The 23,155-nt window shown below is 36.5% G+C and overlaps 1 protein-coding gene across 10 annotated transcripts in view; it reads right to left on the bottom strand.

Moving 5' to 3' along the window:
• Positions 1 to 23,155, bottom strand: part of SIPA1L1 (signal induced proliferation associated 1 like 1) — a 224,841-nt gene that overhangs the window by 61,471 nt on the left and 140,215 nt on the right. For all 10 annotated transcript variants that reach the window (XM_064512535.1, XM_064512536.1, XM_064512532.1 and 7 more), the window contains 2 exons: positions 11,299 to 11,429; positions 6,694 to 6,882 (listed from right to left, as the gene is read on the bottom strand). In XM_064512535.1, coding sequence (XP_064368605.1) covers positions 6,694 to 6,882; positions 11,299 to 11,429 — 320 coding nt within the window. The remainder of the gene's footprint in view (positions 1 to 6,693; positions 6,883 to 11,298; positions 11,430 to 23,155) is intronic.

Genomic DNA, 23,155 nt, shown 5'->3' with positions numbered 1-23,155 from the left:
AGCATTCACTCATTTCTATAACTATTCACAAAATTAACATTTCCTCATTTTAAAAAGAAGATAGAAGCTATTCACCTACTAATAATGCATTCAACCATCAGCAATGCTGAGTCAATGGCATTCCGTTCTCCTTCTCTGACTTAAAAAATGCAGCAGCAAAAAAAACAGTTTAGAATATATTGTTTGTTAACATAGAAATTCAAATATACTTGTGGGTTTTACTTCTGATTTTGCTTTAATTTGATACATGCTTTAATGTTCTTAATATAGCAGAAGTGAAAGACGGATTAAAAAAAATCCTTTTTTACCTGACCTTAACTGTGATTCTTCAAAACAAACTGTTCCCACACATTCCAAATGGATGCACCTGCAAAAGCGGCTGCATCTGCACCCTCTATGCCACACTACAGAGATTGAAGACACAAAAGGAAGGAAAGCAGGACCCAACAGCCATTTAATACCATTTCCAAAAACAGTTTCACAAGTAGAAACTCTGACTGGTAGGGTGCAAAGGAGTCTTGGGGTTTCTGTAGGTAGCTCATCTAGAAAAAAAGGTGTACTTATTGCAGCGTGAATAATCTCTCCATGTGATTTTCTGCATAGGCTCCATTTTGTCAGTGGATAATAATGAAAAAGACTATCAAAACTGACATGAGATTTAAAAGTTTGGGCTAAAGATTAGTATGAAGTGGAAACATATTTGCAAGGGTTCTGAAAGCAAAGTCATCCAAACACACTGTGACTGGTCTTGAAAGGACAACAGTTCATACATACTTCATGATACAGAAAGCTTCAGCACCTGCTGGGATGATGTGGGCAGACATAATTAAATTGAAATTTATAATAAGCTAAAATTAATGTTTACAATGGGCTATTTAAAAGGTCTCAGAAATGGTTCTACTTTGACTCCCAGTGAAATCTTGGGCCCAGGTTAAAAAAAACACTTTGGAAATGGCAATTTTATTGCATTCTGCTTTTAATATATGGTAAGATGGATGCTGACAGGGATAAGTTATTAGGAGTAAAGAAAATAAGGGAGGAAAAAGGAAAGGATCAATCTGGCTTAGTTACTCCTGTTCATGGAGTTAAGCATATGTAATGATTTGCAGTTCTAAGCTGTTTCTTTTCCCCAACCCCACCCCAAAACATTTTAATTTCATCCTCTGACACAATGCCTGTCTTGTAGCTTATGAATCTGACCAAGTACAGCAATAAAGTCTACTTCTTATGAATGAAAAATCTAGGCCTACTTCCAAAACTGCAACTGAATACAGGAAAAAAAACAACCCTCCCCAAAACACCAACAAAAAAATCTATTTTGTGCCTTGAAGTAATGCTATTTTCTTTTCTCTCTCATTTGTCATTACTGGTTATTTAAAATGCTTTCCACATTCAACTATAAAGAAAACATGCTCTTCAAACATTAGAGAGCCAACCAACAATGTTCACCTTTAAGCACAGTTGCAGCGTACTTTGGACACCAAAGTAGTTGGACTTGATACAACAAAGATTAATTGACAAACAAATAGGGAATATGTGCAAATTAACATTGCAATTTCTTAATATTATGATAATGTATTTGAACTCATTTGCTTAAAAAAGAAAAGTTTCGGAACAACTATCAGTACACACAATGCTCAAAACACTCCAGATACATTTGGATAGCACGCTTTTGATTTTTGTTTTTTGTTTCCCCCTCCCCCATAAGACATGCTGAGTGAGGAATTTTCCTTAAGATTTAAATTTTTTCAGGAATCATAGGAGCCAGATATGGGTTTGGGAGTACATTTCCGTGATAGCCTCTTAACCGCTGAACTGCATGATCCCATTCACTGCAAGCTGTTACCTCCCAGCAGCCAAAGTGGCCAGAGAGCTCGCCGACAGAGCTATTAGGTCCTGCAGAGAACCTGGACCAGCTACTACTGGTATTTGGGAAGACCAAAAAGAGAGGACGGGAGAGAGCAAGGGTGGTGAGAGGCAGCATTGCTGCTGCTGCTGTTTCTTCCAGACCTGCTACCATCACTTTCCATATTATCAGTTGCAGGTCCCATCTTGGACTGTTCAGGCAACACTGACTGCCCAGATATGCTCTCTACTTATTCCAAGGGAAATATGATGGATGAAAGTGTCTCGTGGAACCACAGTGTCCTAACTGCACTGCTAATTACAACAATTTCTAGTAACTTCACTTAAACAAGTATTACCTCAGACATTTGAGGACAAAGAAAACCATCCTCACCGAGCACACCTACACACTGTTTAAGCTTCCATTTCAGGTGAAGGAAGGATTTTTCCAGGGCATAAACAGGAATGTGAGTTGCAACTTCCACGAGCAACCACCTGATTGTTCCTTATACCTTCGAAAACGTCAGCCTGAGGAACTGCAAAGACTATGCAAAGAAAAGATGTCTTCTACCTATGTTCTTACTTTTGCTGAACTTCAAGAGGAAAAAAGTTTGAGGGCAATGACCCATTACTTCTGAATTAAGGAAGCAGATCCAAGGGGAGAAAGGCACGCAGTTCCAATTCACTTCCTTCTGCTACACCTAAGATCCTTTAAAGTGTATAATTCAAAGGAAGAGAGAAAGAAGGGGCTGAAGGATGAATTATGCTGAGGTAAAACTCTCAAAGTAGCCTCATTTTAATGATAAAAAGTCTTTACATAATTATAGATGTGGGAGAAGCGCACTTCAAGTATTTGCCTAGCACTCAGTGACAGACCATGCAAAGCGTATCTTGGACTTAACTAGTCAGCAATTTTATATTATAAATATAAAGCTATATTAAAAGTTGGCTGACATTTCACAGTATTTCTGTGAACGAGGAATCACCATCAAGATAAACTTCTACTGGGATAAATCAGTAACTGCCCTGTGATATTCAAATTTTAAAATCACATACTGAAGTAAACCTAAAATAAAAGTTATCAATGAATTCTGCGTTCAAGACAAAGACTGGGAGATGGTAATTAACTACAAAGCTAGCACAGCTCTACAGAAGCCTGGATTGCTTTTTGACCACAGAACCATTCATATGAAGGCATTTTAATAAAGCCAGTTAAAAAGTACAGCTAGGTAGAAGCCATGTGGGCCATAAGCACAGAACAGCAGATGCTGGCAACCATGACTTTAACAAGAAGCCGTCACCTCCTTCTGCACTGCTGATATCAGAATATCATATGCAGTTCAGGTGTCTATGTTCTGAAGATATTGAAAAATTAAATAGACAAAGCCCAGCCACAAAAATGATACAAAACGCAGAAAATATTTTGCAGTGAGACTTGAAAAGTGCAATCTGTTTAGCTTATCATAAACAAGACCGACAGATGATTTAGTCACAGCATACAAAACCTTTACAGGAAATGAGTCTCATAAAAGGACTAAAGATGTAGCAGAGAAAGAGAATAGAAGAAAAAGTCTGAAAGGTGAAACCAGATAAACAAATGCAATTTTTAAAAACATGAAAACAATCAATTGCTTTATAATCTCACTCAATAATTAATAAAAAAACACCTAGTCTACCTTAGTTGAAACTGGTGACTTCCTGGAAAAAAAGTCTTATTAAAGCATGTGTATTTGACTCAAGGAAGGTGTTGCAGGGTGAAATATAACAGTTTGTGATAGACAGCAGTCAAGCTAAGGTCACTGTATATTCCTAAAATCTTAAATTTACAAAGCATCCTATTTGCTATATCAAACAGGCACCTGTTCCTGCTGCAATGAAACAGTGTGACACTCAAAAAGAAAAAGCGATAAACATTCTGTGTACCTAATTAGAGGAGCAGCTGTTATCCAAATTTTTGTGTTAGCTTAGAACCGATAAAGAATGCAGCTCCTAATTAGTACAGTGTGCTTATCTTTTTCTGTTTAAAGTGTCAAACTGTTTCATTACCACAAAAACAGAAAAATACTTTGATGTAGAAAATATAGTTTAACTATCTATTGCCCTTAATGATTTTCAGAAGTACCACATAAGTAGCAATGAAAAAACATACAATACCATATTGTGGGATATTAATGACATGCAGGATACGAAATAAGAATAATTTCCTAATTTTTCAGACATTACCAAATTCTTATGAAAATTATGCATACCCAACTACATATTTAATTGAAATAATTCCAGAAAAAGATATTTAAATAGAATTTTCTGATAGATTATTTTCTCCTGTGAAATTTTTTCAAACAATGCTATTCAGACTCCAAGTTCTTGGCGGGCATATCCAGAATGTACTGTCCTCTGAATGTGAAGGCTCGTTTACGGAGCCATGCTAGATTAAATTCCATTATCTCCATTACTGAAACAGAGGACAATGGGAAGACATTGATAGCCAAGTCAAGATATCCTTGACTGCTAAAGTGCCTGACAGAAACTTGATTCTGGATGAAGGGCAGGTTAGATTTAGCCTCAGATAACAGACCATAAATACTAAATAGGTGTTTTCAAACACTGTTGTCATCGTTTAAGGAGAACGACATTCAGGCCTCCAACCTATAAGGTGATCACATGAAAGAAAAAAGCTATACTGAAGCACACAAATGTCTAAAAACCTCTTCTCTCTTTTAGCAGGCTATAAGGTAATCATACCTCCCCTCACCTTATGTGTTTGTTGACTCACATCAGACAAACACCTATGGGAGATGCAACTAATACAGAACATATTTGAATTTCCAAAGGACATTTAACCGAGCCCTTTTTCAAACAGTCCTAAAAATCCTAAATAGCCAGGCTAAGGAAAAACAAAGGCTCTCACTTTGAGAAATAACTGGCTAGAAGGCAGAAAGCAATGGAATAAAATGATCAGTAGAGGGAGGCGGGGATCTGAGCATTGACATACAGTATTGAAAGCAAACTTTAGCAAACTGATAAACGTGAGGAATAGAGAGGTGACTAAGTTTGCTGATGTCACTAAGTTATTAGAGAGACAGAGTCCAGTTAAAGAAACTTATGACAGTGAATAACTGGACAAAAGAATGATAGCTGAAACTCAGTGCAAGTAAGTTTGATGCCTATGGTACAAAAGAACCTAACTTTGTATCTATAGCAATGACCTTTAAGGAACAGGATCTTAGACTTTCACGAAAAGATGGCTTCAACACTCAGTAACAACTATAAAGCAAACAAAACATAAGGAATAATTAAGGGAAGAGAAAACAACAACAAAACTATTAAAATGAGTTTTTCCCCATTTCAAAACAGTGTGCTGTTTTAAGATAGATGCTGAGGAGGAAGAGGAAAAGGAGACTGCAAGAAAACTGGAAAAAGAAAGGGAAAAGGGTGATCAGAAGTATAGAACAACTTAACTTCTACATGAAGACTAAGTAAATTAGGACTCATCAAGCTCATAAAGCATAGGGAAAGGGCAAAGAGTCCTATAAAAGCTTAAGTGAGAAAGTGCCTATGGAATGACTGTTCACAGTCTGAGAACTGAAAAAATTGAAGGGATATTAAGTAACTTAGCTCATGGCAGGAACAAAACAAAAGACAGTGGTTTTCCACGCGTTAGTATACTAAACTACTAACAAGAAGGCTAACAATACCCTTATGAAAGATATTCATTGATATATTTGTTTAGAATATCTATGCTTTCTCCCTTTTTGGATGGGTAGCAATTAGATCTTTTTCATTTTTATGATGTCTATATTTCAGCATTAGACAGCTAGAATAAATAACAACAAAGATTTTAGTTCTGCACAGGAAAAGCTGATCATGAGCAGCAGAAAGACTAGAAGAAAGGGATAGTTCCAGCACTCAAAACAGAGCACTTAAATGTCACTGTCAAAGTTGTTAATCATAAAATTCACTTCACTCATGATCTTTCGTTTTGCTAAGTCTGAACTATGGAATTGTTCTTTCTCCCAACAACCCCCTAATATTGCTAACAAACCTTGTCCCATTTTTACAAGATTGATAACTACCATGTAATTGAAAGTGACTTTAGGCTTAGAATATTTTGCAATGTATCTTGTTTCAGAGAAAGCGGGGGGACGGAAGGGAAGAAATAAGAAAAAGACAAGACAGGCAGCGCCCCAGTATCTGTTGTGCCAAATACAAATACTCAGTATGGCTTAACTATTACAGCAAAACAGACAGAAACTTGGGATATTTACATATATAATAGATAGATTTTATATAATATAATGGTATAATAGTAATAAGAAAACCAGAACAATCCAAAAAACACCACAGCCTTGAAAACAATCACTTAATCTCTTTTAAAGTAAATTAAAATGGACAATTGCCATAACATTAATCCAAGCACTTAAATCTTCTTTTGTTGGCAGTATTTTCCACAATGCATGGACAACTGCAGATAAAAGTATTTATACAATGTCCTTATTATCAAACTATACAAGGTTCATATTAATGACGGGAACCCTTCCCATCAGCGATAAGATGGTTGAAATCCAGATTTTATATAACTATGATTTTAAAAAGCTGCAAGCAAGATCTATTTCAATCACTGTTTAGACTACTCAGTGCAGCAAGCTTGACCTTATACATAGCAAATATTCTGCAAAATTTTGGGGAAAGACATGCCATACAGGCCTCCCTACAGATGACAAGCTTTAGTTTAAATGGGGAATTTACTAGACTGACTCCAATCACATAAAATTAAAGGATAATTTTATATGACGAGCAGTAATCTGCCAGTTTAAGACAATTTGTCTTATCCTATGACTTTGCACTTACCCCTTGTTCATCCAACTTCATAAGCTGTTCTGTAACTTTAGGAGTGTTGAAGGCCAGTCTGAGGCAATGGATATTCAGCTCAGGAACAACATACTCGAGCACTTCTTTTAGGGGAAGTCCTCTGGCTGTGCAATGCTTTGCAGTTGAAGGGATAGCATCTTCCAGCACAGAGCCTCTTAATGTCATAAGCTAAAGGAACAAAAATAATTTATATATTGACACACAGAGAAAGAAGAGAAGGCTCAGGGAGACCTTATCAATGTCTACAAATATCTGATGGGAGAATGTAAAGAAGAGACACAGACTCTTCACAGTGGTTCCCGGTGACAGGACGACAGGCAACAGGCACTAACTGAAAAACAGGAAATTCCATCTGAAAATCAGAAAACACCTCCTTTCTGTAAGGGTGGTTGAAGACTGGAGCAGCAGATTGCCCAAAGAGGTTGAGAAGTCCCTGTCCTTGGAGATACTAAAAACTGGACATTGTCCTATAGGCAACCTGCTGTCGCCAACCTTGCTGGAGCAGTAAGGTTGCACCAGATTTCCAGAGGTCCCTCCCAACCCCAACTATTCTGAATTCTGTGAAAAGGTTGTTTAGCAATAGTCATGGAGCAAAATATACCATCTTTCCAATTCTCCATAGAGTCTGAGGACATTAAGTAACTCACATTATGTGAAACAGATATTGACATGCAAGATGTCACTCATCCTGACAGTTAACAGTAAACAGAATACTTCAAATGATTCAAATGACTTCATAGATTTAGGTTTTATAGGAAACTAATACTTGAAGATGATTAAGAGGAGTTTTCAACTGTCCTACATGATTCCATGTAGCAGGTCAAAGTAGAACTAATGACTGAAATATGAACAATATTGAACAGTACTGCACATACTTAACAACGGTATTTGAACCATATTTGAAAGGTGACGCATTCAGTGGAAAGTCCCAAATGGGCTGGTAGCTGTGAGGAGTTAGAATGGGCATTTCCTTAGGCTATGAGACTTCAACTGTGAGATCAAAGGTCCTTGTAACATGGGTGAGAATGAACCTTTGAGGGCAAACTGATTTGAATTTACCATTAATAGTTATTCTTCTATGGAAATAGACTAATTTCCATCATTTAAATGACACTTTCCTCAAGTATTTTAAGATAAAAACAAAAAAGAACAATGTCAGAGAATTTTACAAAAGGTTAATTCACAAGCAAAACCCAGGTTATTTTACTATGAAATTACAACAATAGCAATTAGGAATAGTTACAACTGAGAATATTTTTAATTTTTATACACTTGAGAGCAATACACATTTTTTCCCCCCCAACATCTTAGCTTCCCACGACTCCTTCAGTTCAGCAAAAGTTTAAGTATAAGCAAAGGCAGAAAGAGTTTGTGTGTTTAACAACCAGCAAGTAGAACTTTATGCAACCAAGCATGATCCTCTCCCTCCTACCAAATATCAAACACCGGAAGCATTATTTATTGGGAACACTGCTACCACAAACAGTATCTTGTATATAGTAAATCCATAAAATCATTCTAAGTATCTTTTTAGAATTTTTTATTCTCCCTCTATAGTACTGTGTGTCAATATGAGTAGGCTCTAATATGGCATTCACTGGGCACTGCAAACTCAATCTTTAGCATATGGCAATAGCCATGTTTATACATAAATCATGCAAAAAATGATTATCAAACACATTCAACTTCTTCAGTATGAGTATTACTATGCACAAAGAAAATAATTTTTTTAAAGGAGGCCAATAAAAGAATGTATTCACCATCTCTACAATACCAGTATTTGTTCCTTTCTCCTAAGGAATATTAGCTAATAGCTGTATTACAAATGATAAACAGTAATTCGAACAAGAAACAAATTACTGTATTTCTCAGTTTACTCAAACCTCAAATGAGTACTTTGAATCTATAGATCAGTTAGTAAATATTCTCACCTAAGCAACTCAATTTAGGTTTCAATGAACCAAGAACAACGGAATGAAGAAGACCTAGTAGGGCTATTTCCACCAAACACAGCATGCAAAAACAAAGCCAGCAAATAGACATTTTTACATTTTAAAGTTCTTGTCAGCTCCTGCACTATTTTCCTTCAGGAAAGACAAAACAAAATCAGCAAGTTAGACACTACCTAAAGCAGAAAAATATCACAAACAACTGGTGTTTCACTTCTAGGTCAATACAGACAGCATATACTCCCAGAAATGTCCTCTAGGAGTTGCTAAAATCTTGGATTTTATTTTTAATTGAATCTAAGTGAAAATGTGACAAGTCAGTCGCAGGCTTATTGCAATGGAGACCAAACTTTGTATCTATTCGTAGAAAGGGTTTGTAATTCAGAGTTCTTCACATTTCATAGCTAACATACCTCGGTTCTAGCCTAGACATAATACAATGAGGAAAAGGGGAAGAATTTATTCAGCCATCCCTCCCGAATTTGATTTGGTGATCTGGACATTCCTTGCTAGAAACTGGACAGTAGCCAAAAAAAGGCAGTTTGCATATGGGAGGTAATAGAACAGCTTTTGCAATAGAAACTGGCTAGATTTAAATTAGCCATAATGTTCAAAAGCTCATCCGTCCATTTTTTTTTCCCAAGGAGTCTATGCAATTGACACACATCAATACAAAAAAATTTTCAAAAAGACATTTTTCCAAACATAGACAGACTATATTCTTTGTTAGTGATCAAAACTAAACCACGACAAGAGATTTTTGCTCACAATAAAAAACCAAACATGTTAGAATGAAAAAGACTTCAGAAGTAGGCTTCTACTTTACTACACATAAAAAGTGCCTACTTTTCATTGAAGCTCAAGGTAGTCTGTAAACTTAATTTCAATTTTTGTTTAGCAGAGTTTTTGTTGAAGCAGAGTCCGGTTGTCCACTGAACTGCATTTAACTCAAATACTTATATAATAAATTTAGCTTGGTATCCATCTGAATATCCTTAAGAAAAAAACTTGTTAGCCTATTAAATAATTATACCAGAGGTCATGGTGAGAAGAAAAGTTTCAATGGCTTTTCAGATTGTGTGTAAAAATGCCAACTAAGCAAGCTGCTGAAAGAAACAGCAGGAAACATATGTATTTATTTTTGGTTTTTTTTTTTTTTTTTTTAACTTTTTCTAATGACTTCTTTATTCTCCTGTTTCTACTAAAACTCGACATTCCCCCGCATCACTAGAGATAACCCCACCAGAATGCATTATCTTCATTTATATGGGCTTACCACTCTGGAGAACAAAGATCTGTATTTATTCACAAAATGAGTTTGTGGTTAAATCATTGCCATATATCTGGCAAATATATATCTTAGTTCTGATCTAGAGGTATGATTTCTAGCAATACAAGAAGAGTTTATTCTCCTTTCCCTTTCTGATGATTATTTTGTGACTGAGACATACTGTTCATTACAACCTGGTCAGAAGTCAACCTAACCACTTTGCGCATGGAAGGTAAAAGAACAGCTCTCACCTAGTAACTTATACTTACTACATGTTGGCTAAATCTCAACCAGAAACAGTTTAAACTACATCTGCAGGGATGGATAAATGCCCTTTAAAAATATTACCCTCTGTTTGTAATTGATGAAACTCTTTGAAAAGCCATTTATTTGAGAAAGAAATATTTAGAGGAGATCAGTATTGCTTCACTGACATATGTGAAGCCAGCCACTTATTTCAGGTTGTATCTTCATTTCTCCAGAATTTTACCAGTAAGAGAAGTTTGAAGACAGCAGCACCCATATGAACACAAGCGCAGACAATATTCTTAACAGCTGTTGAATATCCGTACTTTCTGATAGTTAGATTTGCAAACCAACAGTCTTAATTTTACAAGAGTCTGGACATTTTCACTACAGTGGCTGTAAAGTTATCCTCAGGAGAAATGAAAATAAGCAGAAACTCATGAGGTAACTTTGCTAAAAGCAGCACTAATATTTGGAATAGCACCTTGAAGAGCATAAGAAAAAAAAGTGCATGTGAAATTTTCCGAACTTGAAGGTAGAAAGCATACATCCGTTTTATTTCACTTTTAAAAATAAAAGAGACACATGATCCCTCTAGTACCTGAAGAGAAAAAAAAGAATAGCAAAAATTAAAGCTGGATGAAAAGGCTTGTACTTGCAATTTCTCACACATCTACTGCTTGGAGGAAACCATAAAGCCCAGACTCTGCCTGTGACTAGAGGCCCTACTTTCTGCCATTTCTAGTGCAGTACTCCAAAGTACTTCTCTCCAGTCTACCCACTGTCTCACATGAAACTGGGTGAAGTAATTTTCCACCTCTTTTGCTTGCTTCTAGTTAATAAAGCTCCAGGAAATTTCTCAAACTTTAACAAAAACAATCCCCACAAACACTTTCCTTCTGTGTTGGATGTTATGGAATAACTCACTTACTGATATACTTGCCTGTAGTACATATAACGTAAATATATTGCATTTCTTGGTCAGGAGATTCCTGGATAGTATTTATGTAGAGGAAATGGGAATCTGTTGACATTGAAAAGCCCACAAACTCCACACACGGCACTTGATTTTCCCTGCTCGCTACTAGTTTCTTTTACTACCTTTCCTGCAGTGCTTACCTCGCTGGTTCTGAATATGATCCGGTAGTTGTACTGAGGTCCGTTTTCTTTGATTTCTTCTGGTTTTTCTCTTCTTATGCTCACTGCTACTGGACCCAGGTTCTCATCTGCCCCAAAATAGTTCCAGTGTTCTTGTACATAAAAAGAAAAACAAAAGAGTCCATCTTACTCTTGGCACAGCAACTATATTTTCATGCTTACTTGTTATATTGGAAATGAATTGCTGGCTCCACTAGAGTCAAGAGGAGGTATGTCTTCAGTGGTACCAGAACTTTGTTCTTGTTCTTCATCTCTAATGAGATCCATTTATAGAAGAAGGCTGAAATTCAACATTGCACCTCTGCTTTTATAGGACAAAAATAAGATACACCTCTTTCTTTGCCCCTTACAATGAAATCAATTCCACTTACGTTGAGCTAAACACAGCCAATTTCCCCTCATTAAAAATGAGGAAGCCAAACACACCTAAGTGAGAAATTCAGCAACCTGGATATTAAAATTTGAACAACAGACAACTGTACTAAACAAAGGACATAAATTAATTTTGTTATGGAAAAAGCAATGTACTGACAAGTCAGATGTTTGTCACTCAATTGTAATAGGTAGCAAAAAATCAGGAAGTTGAAAAAGATGATGAAAACTTGTTTATAGCAAACCTGAAATTGTAACTATCATGGTGGTGGTAGTGGGGAGGTGGGGGGCAAGAAACAAACTGAATTGCTTAATTATTTAACAGCGAAGTGCTGAACAATAACGCTAAGACAAATTTAAAATGATGAGTTGAGTTTAAAATTAGCTAAGTTGTGGAGGTGGCAGAGAGACAGAGGGCTGGAGAAATTGCTCACTAGTTGAATAGAAGATTATTTGTGATAAAGCTTATATTTGTTTAACTACATATACATACGCACACACACAAAGCCAAATTTTATGTCAAAAAATTACGTTGGACAAGTGCATACAAAAATTAAAGGTTGGCTATTTAAGAGATTGGTGTTAAAGACTACTTCTGAAACATCTGGTCTGGACTATTCTGTCTGAGGATAGAAGGACAGCACCACAAAGGCAGCAACACATGAACGAAGTTGTACATATCTCGTGACAATAACTGAATTCAAAAATGCAATACCTGAAAGGAAAACCTAAGAGGAACTGTCAATAAACAAAAGTCAAGCATCTTACAAGGAAAGTAAGTCCTTCCACATCATCACTTTCCATACGCTGCATGCCTGGTGATTTCCCTCAAGCCAGTGCTCGTGGCACCTGCACAGGCTAAAATGACTGCAGCCATCTCAGTGCAGGCCACCTAGGAACTTCAACTCTATTGAAAGCAATGAAAGCAGGTGGCCTCTGTGAATGAGTACAATTCAGAAGATTACTTCCACACATGAAAGATCAGATTTCTTTCATCTATGTACCCTAAAAAAATCACCTCTGAGCTATTCCCTTCTAGCTTCCTTTACAGCCAGCAGAGATCAACTCAACAGTCACTGAACTCTAGGATGAGATGAACTGTGCCCTGAAGTAAGAGCCATCTGCCCTTGGGCAGATGAGTTGAACCCTAAAAGCACTTTGTGCTTCCCACTGAGTATAAATGCAGCCTAAGGCGATGAGTAATGAGGTAAAGAATACAGCACAAACATCTAAAGTTAGAGGAAATGAATCCTACTGAAGATGATGATGAGAAGCTACCGACAGCTAGTTTAAAATTGGGAAACTCATTAGCCCAACGTGAGAATTCATCTCTCTAATGTTGAACATTGCACGAGAGTGGTAACTTCAGGATAACGTCATTGGATCCTGCTTTGTTTGTGGTGTTCGTTCTCAGTTTGAACTTTGTCCTGTTACTTGCACCTTTACCAGCTGCTGATAATGAATTTTGAAGCAATTTAACAGCACTTTCTACAATGTTGTCCTTAATCATCTAAGCTAATTCTCAGTATCACTACCCCTGTGCCCTATCTCCAAGTAACATAACAGATATTTCGAGGGAAGGTAGAGGATCCTCATATTTCTGAATTAAATGCAGAAAGTCCAAAAAGATACAGCAATTCTTCTTTAAAAAATGCCGCTTTTCAAAAAACATCTACAAAAATGTAAGTAGTAAAAGCAGTTTTGGTAGCAATTGCCAAATTTTGTGCAGATCTACACCTCACATCTACAGACAAAGCAATTTATAGGTATTTGCAAAGAATATATACACAGGTTTTGAATAATACCTTTTGGCTCAGGTAGCAGCAGAAGTGGAAAAATAAGGTGCACAAAACTGAATATCCATACTAAGGGTAATAAATTAGTTGTTTTATTTAAAAAACAAGGGCTATTTCACAACTGCAATTCAAGAATTTTATTCCAAAAATAAAGCACAAAGAAAGCTTTTTCTTTTATCTCACAAAAAACGCATTGAAGGCAACACTTCTAAGGCTTCAGATTATTTCATTTAAACTACCTTTGAAAAAAAATATGTAATTCAAAGACATTCAGGAGATAACCAGCAATAGTTATAAATTAATTTATAATTCTAAACTAAAATGAAGTACTTCATTGCTTGCATCTTGTACAGGCTACGATAATGCTTCCACTCATGCCAGTGGTTGCTGTGTAACGCCTTGGATGATCTCCCACTAAGGAAAGTGCAAAGCCACGGGCCACCAAAGCCTGCTTTCCTAGTCTGACTGAGCTCACTGATCATTAAAACACAGATTATACATACCTCTTTAAAAAGGAAATATTTATTGTAAAATTAAAAGGACAATTCCAATGAAAGAGCCTAAGTGAAAATACTAACTTTTCTGGCCAAAATATGTAAGTTTCCCTTGTAGAGAAATTCAGTTAAATATATTTGATTTTGGGCAAGTAAGCTTTTATGCTTTTCAGATGCCTTATTTACCTATGGAGACCTTTTCCTATTGAGGTATTTTATGCAGCTGAACTAGAAGTAAAAATCCAAAACATTTAGAATGAAACTATGAAAACATTTTCTTCAAATCCTACCCACAGCATTTACTTTCTGCATTTAAAAAGACTCAAATTTTCAGGCATTTCAACTAATTTTTTTTTTAATTATATTTAAAATAAAAGAAAAATAATGCCTACAGCATAAATGTAGGCACACAAATTAGAAAATTTTGTCCTGGATATTAAATCTATAAGTACAATAAGCTCAGTAGTTCTCAGGAAACAAGAGGATAGCATATTAAAGCTCAGTCCTATAATGCCTTCAACAGTCTAATCTTGAACAAAAAAAGCACTAAAGCATGCTTCTGAGGGAATTTTATATTAGTCACAAACTTAAAAGGTACTGATTTGAGGATAGAATATGCAGCTATTTAAAGGACTAAAGCATAATATTGTGCATTATTTGCCAACAGTTAAAGCAAAGCTAACATACAACTCATTTTCATTATAAAAGCAGCTTGGGAAACTATTTATTTCTCAGTGAAGTCATTCATTCTAGATCACCAACTCAAATTTGTCCTAAGGGGTAACAAAGTTAGTGACTACTGCTTGATGGTGACCTAAACTAAACTGATGCTCTTAGTTCAGTCCATGGAAACTGTAATTCCCAGACTCAAAGAGCTGGATTGGCAAAGACTGTTCAGTCTGTTCTTCTGGACCTACAAGCCGTCTTTTCTAAGAAACATTTAGGCAAGCTGATAGAAGTGAATTTTTCCATCCATATGGTTTTGTCGTTGATAAATTGTCTTTCATTTGAATTTATAAATAGGCTAATGAATATGGATCTCCTTGAAAAAATGCTTAATATATTAGTAATAATTCATTATCCAGCGAGAATATTTTTGAACTGAAATGCACCCACTACTAGGAAAATATATGCCTTAAATCAGCCCACCTTTACAACATGGATGCAGCATAAGATGCATTTCTTGATGCATTTCATGTAACTTCACATAACTTAATCCACGAACACTGGATATGTGCTTGGTACCTCCAACAAAAAACAAAACAAAACAAAACCCCCAAAACCAAAACACACAGGAAGGAGAGCAAAGGTGAGGATATGGACACAAAAATGACCACAAGGGATGTAGAAGCGCTGCTAGAGAAGTTAAGGCAATCTAAAATAGAGAGGAGATATATTTAGGCAGGAAAGAATAAAATGCAATGTGGGGTACCAAAGGATAGCTAGATCATGCCTGAATTGCCCCATATCAGTCTTACATTAAGCCTACTGTACTTCCTGATTTAAAAGTCAATCAATTATGGTATGAGTCAGGACTACCAAAAATCAGAATATTGCATGCAATTTACGTATCACTTAAAGTGGAGGAAGATGATGATTAAAATGAGTACTACAAGGGAAGTTACGGAACTGGCTAACAGGAAAAGCTTTAGTAAAGAAGAAATGCTGATGGAGATCAGGGCCTGGTCTTGGAACTGATCTTGCTGAATACCTTTTTTGATATCCTTAGCATGAGAAGGAGGAATGTGCTGATGCCAAAGCCAGGAGTCACTGGCAAAACGGGATGACAGGCTTATCATAGAAAAACGACGGATGGCCAAGGACGACAAGAGTGAAGGAAACATACAATCACATCATGTACTTAGAGACTAATATAAAGAAATTCTTCAACAGACAGAGATGGGATATGGATATACAAAATTAGCCCTAGGATGACTATAAGAAAATAATGTAATGCAGACTTAAAAAAACAGAAGAATGATTCCCTGATCAAGCCGTTGAAGACTCTGAGAGGGCGGTACTAATGCAACTGTACAAACATTTACAAGACTTCATCCAGAATATATGTACAAATCTGGTACCCATGTTGAGGAAAGAAATTCAACCCAGAAGCTGCAGCAGGGAAAGCCTGCAATGATCACACAAGAAGTGAAAAGATCATAATATAAGAAGAGACTCAAGGGAGCTTGCCTTGCCTAGCCAAGCAAAACGAAGGTTTATTGAAATATGATTGTTCTGGAGACAGGTAGATAAAGCAGCAGGAAATTTGTTCAGATTTAAGAACAGCATTGTCAAAGAACAAACAGAGATAAATCAGCCATGAATACATCTAGGCTGGAAACAAGACAGTATCTAATTATCAAAGAAAATTAAGCTCTGAAATAGCTTTACAGTAGTAGCACTGAGAAGTGACGTAACTGCTTTTAAAAATGCACCTTGAGCATTTTATGAAGGGGATTAAATGATGAAGCTTCCTGTGACAGCACAGATTGGGAAGGACTTCCTTGGACACTGTGCGTAGGCTCCTGCACCTCTAGATAGCTTGATAAGACCTATGAACCAAACCTTAAGTGGTCAAGACTACGCAAAACTGTACTGTGAAATACAGTCATATCAAAATACTGTACACAGATTCCTCTTTTAATGTCAATTATTACCATCTGAACTAAGTCACTAGTGAAACCTCCAGGAAAATTAAGCTGATGTATTCTTAATATCAGCAAAAAAGTATATTTGTGCAAAGAGACTGAAAGGAACCTATCTCCTCAAGCACCTCAGTGAAGTCTCACTTCTACTATACCAAAACTGCACTTCAGCCTTAGTTTGCACTTTTTTTTGGTTATAGTAACCATTCATCTGTTTCCTTCCATAAAGCAAAAACTAGTTATAGATGAATGCAAAGCTTTTTCTGTACACACATTTGCATATACTCATGCAAACTAGAGTGCTGAACCAAGCTATTTTCAGTGTAGCTAACTGTACAGATTTTTCTTTTGTATGTGATGTGCCACTTGGGTGATTAGGTTAAAAATTATTCAGGCAGCAGCTACTGATCACATCCCAATGTAACAACCTGAAGGTCAAATAATCACCATAGGTATCAGGACTTGAATACTTTCCAGAGACAGTAAATAGCTACTGCAGAAGAAAAATAATTCCATTACGTAAAGTAAAGGAAAAGGCTGCCCGATTTCCAAAGCATTAGCAGCACAGAGCTGAACAGATGAACATCACAAGATGATTTTTAAATAAAAACATAATTTGTATATGCTTAACAACTGCTGCATCTAATCTGCAATGTTGATATCTTAAATGAATACAGCTTCTATACAAATAAAAACATGCATAAAAATTCAATAAATAATTTAAAAAGAGACTTTTTAAGCATTGAAGATTATTTTCTTGTTGTTAATAAGCATGCATTGCTAGGTCTTCTCTACAGCAAAAATGCTATAGAAAGAAAACTTCTCAGGTTTTAATGAAAGATCCTGTCGGTTATAGCAAAATCCAGCCCTGAATCAATATCAGATATTTCTAATAGCAGTCTGCCGCAGAAAATAATAAAAAACAAATTAAGAAAATCAAAAATTTTTCACTTGAAAATTGAGCCCCTTCTCTCGGGCTTTTCTTCATCTTGGAAGCAAAGATCTGAGGAAATGGGATTCATTTTTAAGTCCCTGTAGAACTTTTGGCCTAAAAAAATTTGTCTTTACTGTGACACATTGTCAAGACTCTGTCAAAAGTTGCATTATAAAAATGTGCCAGCTATAAACATTTAACTCAAGTGGTCAGCTAAGAAAAAATTAAAAACAATCTTTTTAAAATCCATGTGCTCTAGACACCTTCATTCCTGTTCTCCTTTTCCAAAAGATTTTAAACTTTACACCATAGTTCATATTTTCTTTTTATCTTCATATGCTTCTTTTCTCTGCATTATTTATAACTAGGGAAGCAACCAGGCCAACAACCAAACACAGAGGGGTACAAAATAAAAACAGTGTCTTGATGATAAGGTATGGCCAAACACCAGGAATTATTAAGACTAAGAACATTGTTAAGCCACAGTGCAAGTCTGCGATGTGTCTGTATCCTGAACACTATGCACTGCTCCCCAGTCTCAGCTGGAACTGGAAAAGGTTCGGACAGGAATAACAGAACATGATGAAGGGGGATAACATGGTTGAGGCTTACAAAAATAACAAACAGCAAGGAGAGGTAAGAAGGAAAAAAACAAAGGCATTTTTTAAATTAGCAGTGTTTCATCTGCTTATCCTATCTGTCACCCTAGAATAGAGCAAACAAAGCAAATAGCTCTTTACAGCCAACACATAATTGAGTAGCAGAACTCCTCGCCGCAGGAGTGCCCCGAATGCTAACAGTTTACATGGGGCAACACACAACTGGATACACAGAAGGTAAGTCCAAAGACTACTAAATATAAATGGTACTATGCCTAGCTTCGGGAGTCCGTTAGCTGCAACTCTCTGCAGGCTGGGGAAGTACACCAAGGAGGTATTGGTACACTTCTGTCCTATTCTTACTCTTCCTGGAGCATCTGCTGCTGACCGCTGCCACAAGACAGGACTAGACAAAGTTCTGAGTTGACTAAAGAGGACTCCTCTGTTCTTTGGGAACTGTATGTGTGATTTTATGTCCAGAAGCAGTCACTCCAATTTTTTTTTCTTTTATATTTAAGTGTTGCAGTTAATACCATGGCATTAATTAGGGGGGACTGGAAAGCTGTGTGTTTGGGTAAGAGTCTCACACTCCCACGCACTAAGACCTCTCTTCTTACACTTCAGTAAAAAGGGCTGAACAAGCTGATGTTCCTCCTCTGTGTCAGGAAATACTTTTTATCAAAACTAAAGTTGGTCAGAGGGCTTAACATGTGTTTTCTCAGGATATTAATTACAAAACCTCAGTACAGTCAGCAGAAAGGTAGCTCGTTGAAATTTTCATCATTTGCAATACTGACTTCCTACATTCACTGCCATTGTACAGAAAAGAGGAAAAAACTTCCAACCTGCTGTCATTCTGCTTGATTCTAGAAATACCATATTTAGGGAGTAAATCTTTTATTTAAGTAATTACAGGGGTTTTTCTGAGTTACACTTTGATCAGCATCAGCACACTTAAACATTCTTATTAATAATTATCTTAATTTCACCTATTTTGGCAAGTATTCCAATTTCATTCCAGAGGGCCCAGAAACATGTCCCTTGGACATTACACTAAGCAGCATGAGCTGAAAGTGCATATTCATTGTGGTGCAGATGAGAAATCATGCTGACACTGAACTGAAGCTAACTTTACTCTTTTCACACTAACTATTGCAACCTGCAAGTACAGCAAACTTCCCCAATAAAGAGAAAGTATCTTAAAAAACTATTAAATTAAGACAAAATGCCACAGGAGACCCTGTTATCACAAAACATAACAGGTCAAAAATTGTCTTTTCAGAACTTAGGGTTAAGAAAAGGAGAGGAAGGGAAAATGTCATATTGTCATAATGTCTTACAGCCTTGTAAAATCCAAATGAATCCTAAAGAACAGTCAACTTCCTTTACTAAGCTTTTCCCATGTTCAGTTATCCTCTCTGTTAAGAGGCTAATCTTATTTCAAGGTCAAATTTGTGTAAATTTTACAAATTTGTTCTTGTGATAGCTTTTTTTTTTTTTTTAAACCTTGTTACCACAGATCTCAGTTCTTGAAAAAGTCTAGATTTACAGTTCTAATTCTAATCAGAAGTCCCTCATCAAATAGATCTTTCTTAATATATCCTTAGACAGTCACCTCACAAATACATCTTTACAATGCAAAAACAACATTCATCTCATGCAAATGTAAACATCCACATCCAAGTTAACATTATCTAGGATCCCTGTATACTGAATGGAGGAAAATAAGATTGTAATTCATATCCTCCTGTAATGTTCAGTTCTCTCCACCGATTAAAGGGAGTCTGGACCATTAGTTCAGATACAAGGCAGAGGAGCTGAATCCAGCCATAAAAGCCAATATCTGTACCTTTTTTGTAACCTCCAAACTGTCTCCACTGCTATTTTCACAATTAGAAGTCCGGACACCAGACTTGGACATTATTTTAGTAATAGTCTTACCAGTGTCCTGTAAAGGGTCAAATAACATCTTAACTTCACCTTGGTATTTCCTTTACATACAAGCATTATTGTTCATTCACAAAGTGATTCAAAACTCATAGTGTAGCTAACACTCATAACCCTTCCTTTCCCAGCTAGTGCTTTCCAAGACATACTCCCACTCTCTTGACCAGATTTTTTTCAATCCAACACGCAGCATACCTTGCCTTTCGGCTGCTAAAAAACCCATTTTGTTTAAATATGATCACAGTTCCTATAGCTAACAACTTGCCATCATTATTTGCTATCCCACAAATCTGAGTCTCATCCATAAATGTTACAGGCAAATATTTCATGTTATCTAGATTGTTCGATATTTTTTTATAATTTGGACCTTGTTAGTAACATTACTGCTCACTGATACCTCGCCTGTACACTGGTAAAATTTGAGATGTATCAACCATCCAAGTAACAACACATTTACAGAAACAACACATTTACAGAGTGACATAATGATTGGAATCTTTACTTACGTGGAATTAAGTCATTATCAAACATCTAAACAGAATAACCTGGAGAAATTCAAGTGCATTATGTCAATGCAATTGTTTTCATTCATTAAACTTTTTTTTTCCCCCAAAGACAAGCTTTTTTTGCCTTTTTTTTTTTTTTTTTTTTAAGACTTTTCATGAAATCATGCTGACTGGCACATTAATATTTTTCACTGCCAATATTTTTCACTTTTTCATTCTTTGAAACACAAACTGGGAGTTTCAAGTCCTGTAAAGTTTTCACATTTTTCTGAGATCTTTAAAAATTATCACTGTTAAATCTGAATTCTTTGCTTTGTATCTTTAAGACTATCAAATTATCCAGGCCTGTTCATTTCATTAGCCAATACCCAAATGTTTTAAAAAATCATAAATTACAACTGACTTTTTTTTTTTTTTTTTTTAAATACACTGCTTCATGTTTTATCACTAAGATCATGTTTCTTTCAGATTATTCTGAGGTTTCCAAGGAAAGGTGGTATGGAGTGTGGTTTGACAAAACATTTGTATATTTGTAGCACTGTGGGGGATTTGGCATATCTAATAAGGCTTCTGAAGTTCATCCCTTTTCAGAAGCCTCCTTAACAAAAACTCTAGCAACAACAGTGCTCCTGGGTTATGCCCTCTAGAATGAATTCATATTCATTCATTCATGAATGAGTACAGTGAATTTTAAAATGGGTCTCAGGGCTTAAGACAGACATTGCTCCTCCTCTCCTCCAACCCCACCCCCTGCATATACTGACACCTTTTATCTGGTTACCTCTCACCAATAGCCTTCGGACTAGATTACACAGATTTTATCTAATTCAACTTAATTGCTATTAGAAAGAAATGGAGATATAAATTGGGATTGCAATTGTACTAGCATGAGGGTGCAGTTTCCCCTGAGGTGAGTTAAGCCAAACAGATGAATTGCTACTGCCTAGGGACTAAAATCCTCCTCGCACCTTTTTCCTGCTCCACTGGGTGCTTTCATTGCTCACCTGGCACTAGACTTCGGCACTCCTCTGATTGCAATGGAAGCTGCTGTGACTTACTAAAATTGGAGAAAAATAACCAAGCAATAAATAAGGAAATGAATTGTGATGACAAGATTTCTGCTTGGTTAGTAAGCTGAACTGGCCTACCATGTGACCAGAAAGCAATAGAATTGGTACAAGGAAGGAGGAGGAATACGGTCTTCCCCCTTTTGATGCAGAAATGCTGTTAAATCAGGTCAGCTGGAACATGAAATTGAAGCTTTAGTTGCTGGTTGCAAAAGTCAGCAGGGCAATAAGGAATCGAATCCTTCCAAAGGGTGACAGAGAGGAAGGTAATTGCAGCCAGAGCTCTCTAATCTCAGGCTCTCTCCTCCAAACTTACCTCACTGTATACTGTGCAGAAGAATTCAGTTTTTTTCCCCGCATTTCTCTCTCTAAACTACATGGATCAACCACTTACAAGCCCTGCAGCACGGGCTACCTTTCAGCCCTAAAAGATCACAAAAGAGGAGATTATGGGAGGTGTGACAAGAGCCACCCAACCAAGGGACGATGCAGGAAGAGGAAAGAGACATTTTGAGGGAAGACACTGTAGGGAAAGAGAGGAGATGAGGGTCAGAGCTCATGAGCTGAAGTTTTTCCGGCCTGACCATCCATTCATTTTAGCTAGGCAGCCCTGTTACTTTAAGCCCTTATTATTTTATTAACAGAAACAAGCTCTTTTGAACTGCTTTCACTAAGTAGATAAACAGTCCTGATCACTGGCACCCAAGGAACAAACATGCTTCAGGCCAGTCATTAAACCAGCTCCATCTACCAGGAGGTAGAAGAGCAAGCGACATGATGCTGCACACAGAACTTTTTTTTTAAAACTTCACAGAAATTTGGATTGTAATTCTTTTTGCTCCCTTTCAGGATCATGAAAAGTGAGATTTGCGTCTCATGTTGCTAGAATGACTGTAATGAGAGGCATACCTGAATAATGTTTGGGTTTTGCTCATTTCTGTAGATCAAAAAACTGATCTGATTTCCCCCCCCCCCCATATATCCAATAAAAATGAAATTCCTTGGTTTCAGTAAAACCATGTGATAAGTGTGTTCTTTATTTTCAGATACATTGTTGTCTTTATAATACAGATAGATAAGGTAGCGGTTATGGGTTTTCCTTCTTTTCCTTCCCCCCTCCTTTTTTTCAATTCCAATTACTATACTGACTGAAATAATTTGTGTTTTCCTTTAAATTCTGCTGAAAACTCCAAACCTAAAGCTAAGGTGCCTGCAATTGTTTTTACTGACTACATTCTACGTTGTTAAGTATATGCATATCTTTAATGCTGTGCTTCAAAAAGCAACATGGAAATTCCCCCCCACCCCCTACCCCCGAGACCTTCATGCACAAGCCTAATTTTTCTTGGGCATTCCATTCAGAGCCAGGTACAGATGACAGATTGTAGAAGTACTACTAAATTTTAGAGAAGTATATACCTGCAAACTCATGTAAATACAATTTTATATTCAACTTCC

This window comes from Dromaius novaehollandiae, chromosome 5, assembly GCF_036370855.1.
Source record: "Dromaius novaehollandiae isolate bDroNov1 chromosome 5, bDroNov1.hap1, whole genome shotgun sequence".
Lineage (NCBI taxonomy): Eukaryota > Metazoa > Chordata > Aves > Casuariiformes > Dromaiidae > Dromaius > Dromaius novaehollandiae.
Note: the sequence above shows the minus strand (reverse complement) of the source record. Positions and strands in the feature narration are given on the sequence as shown.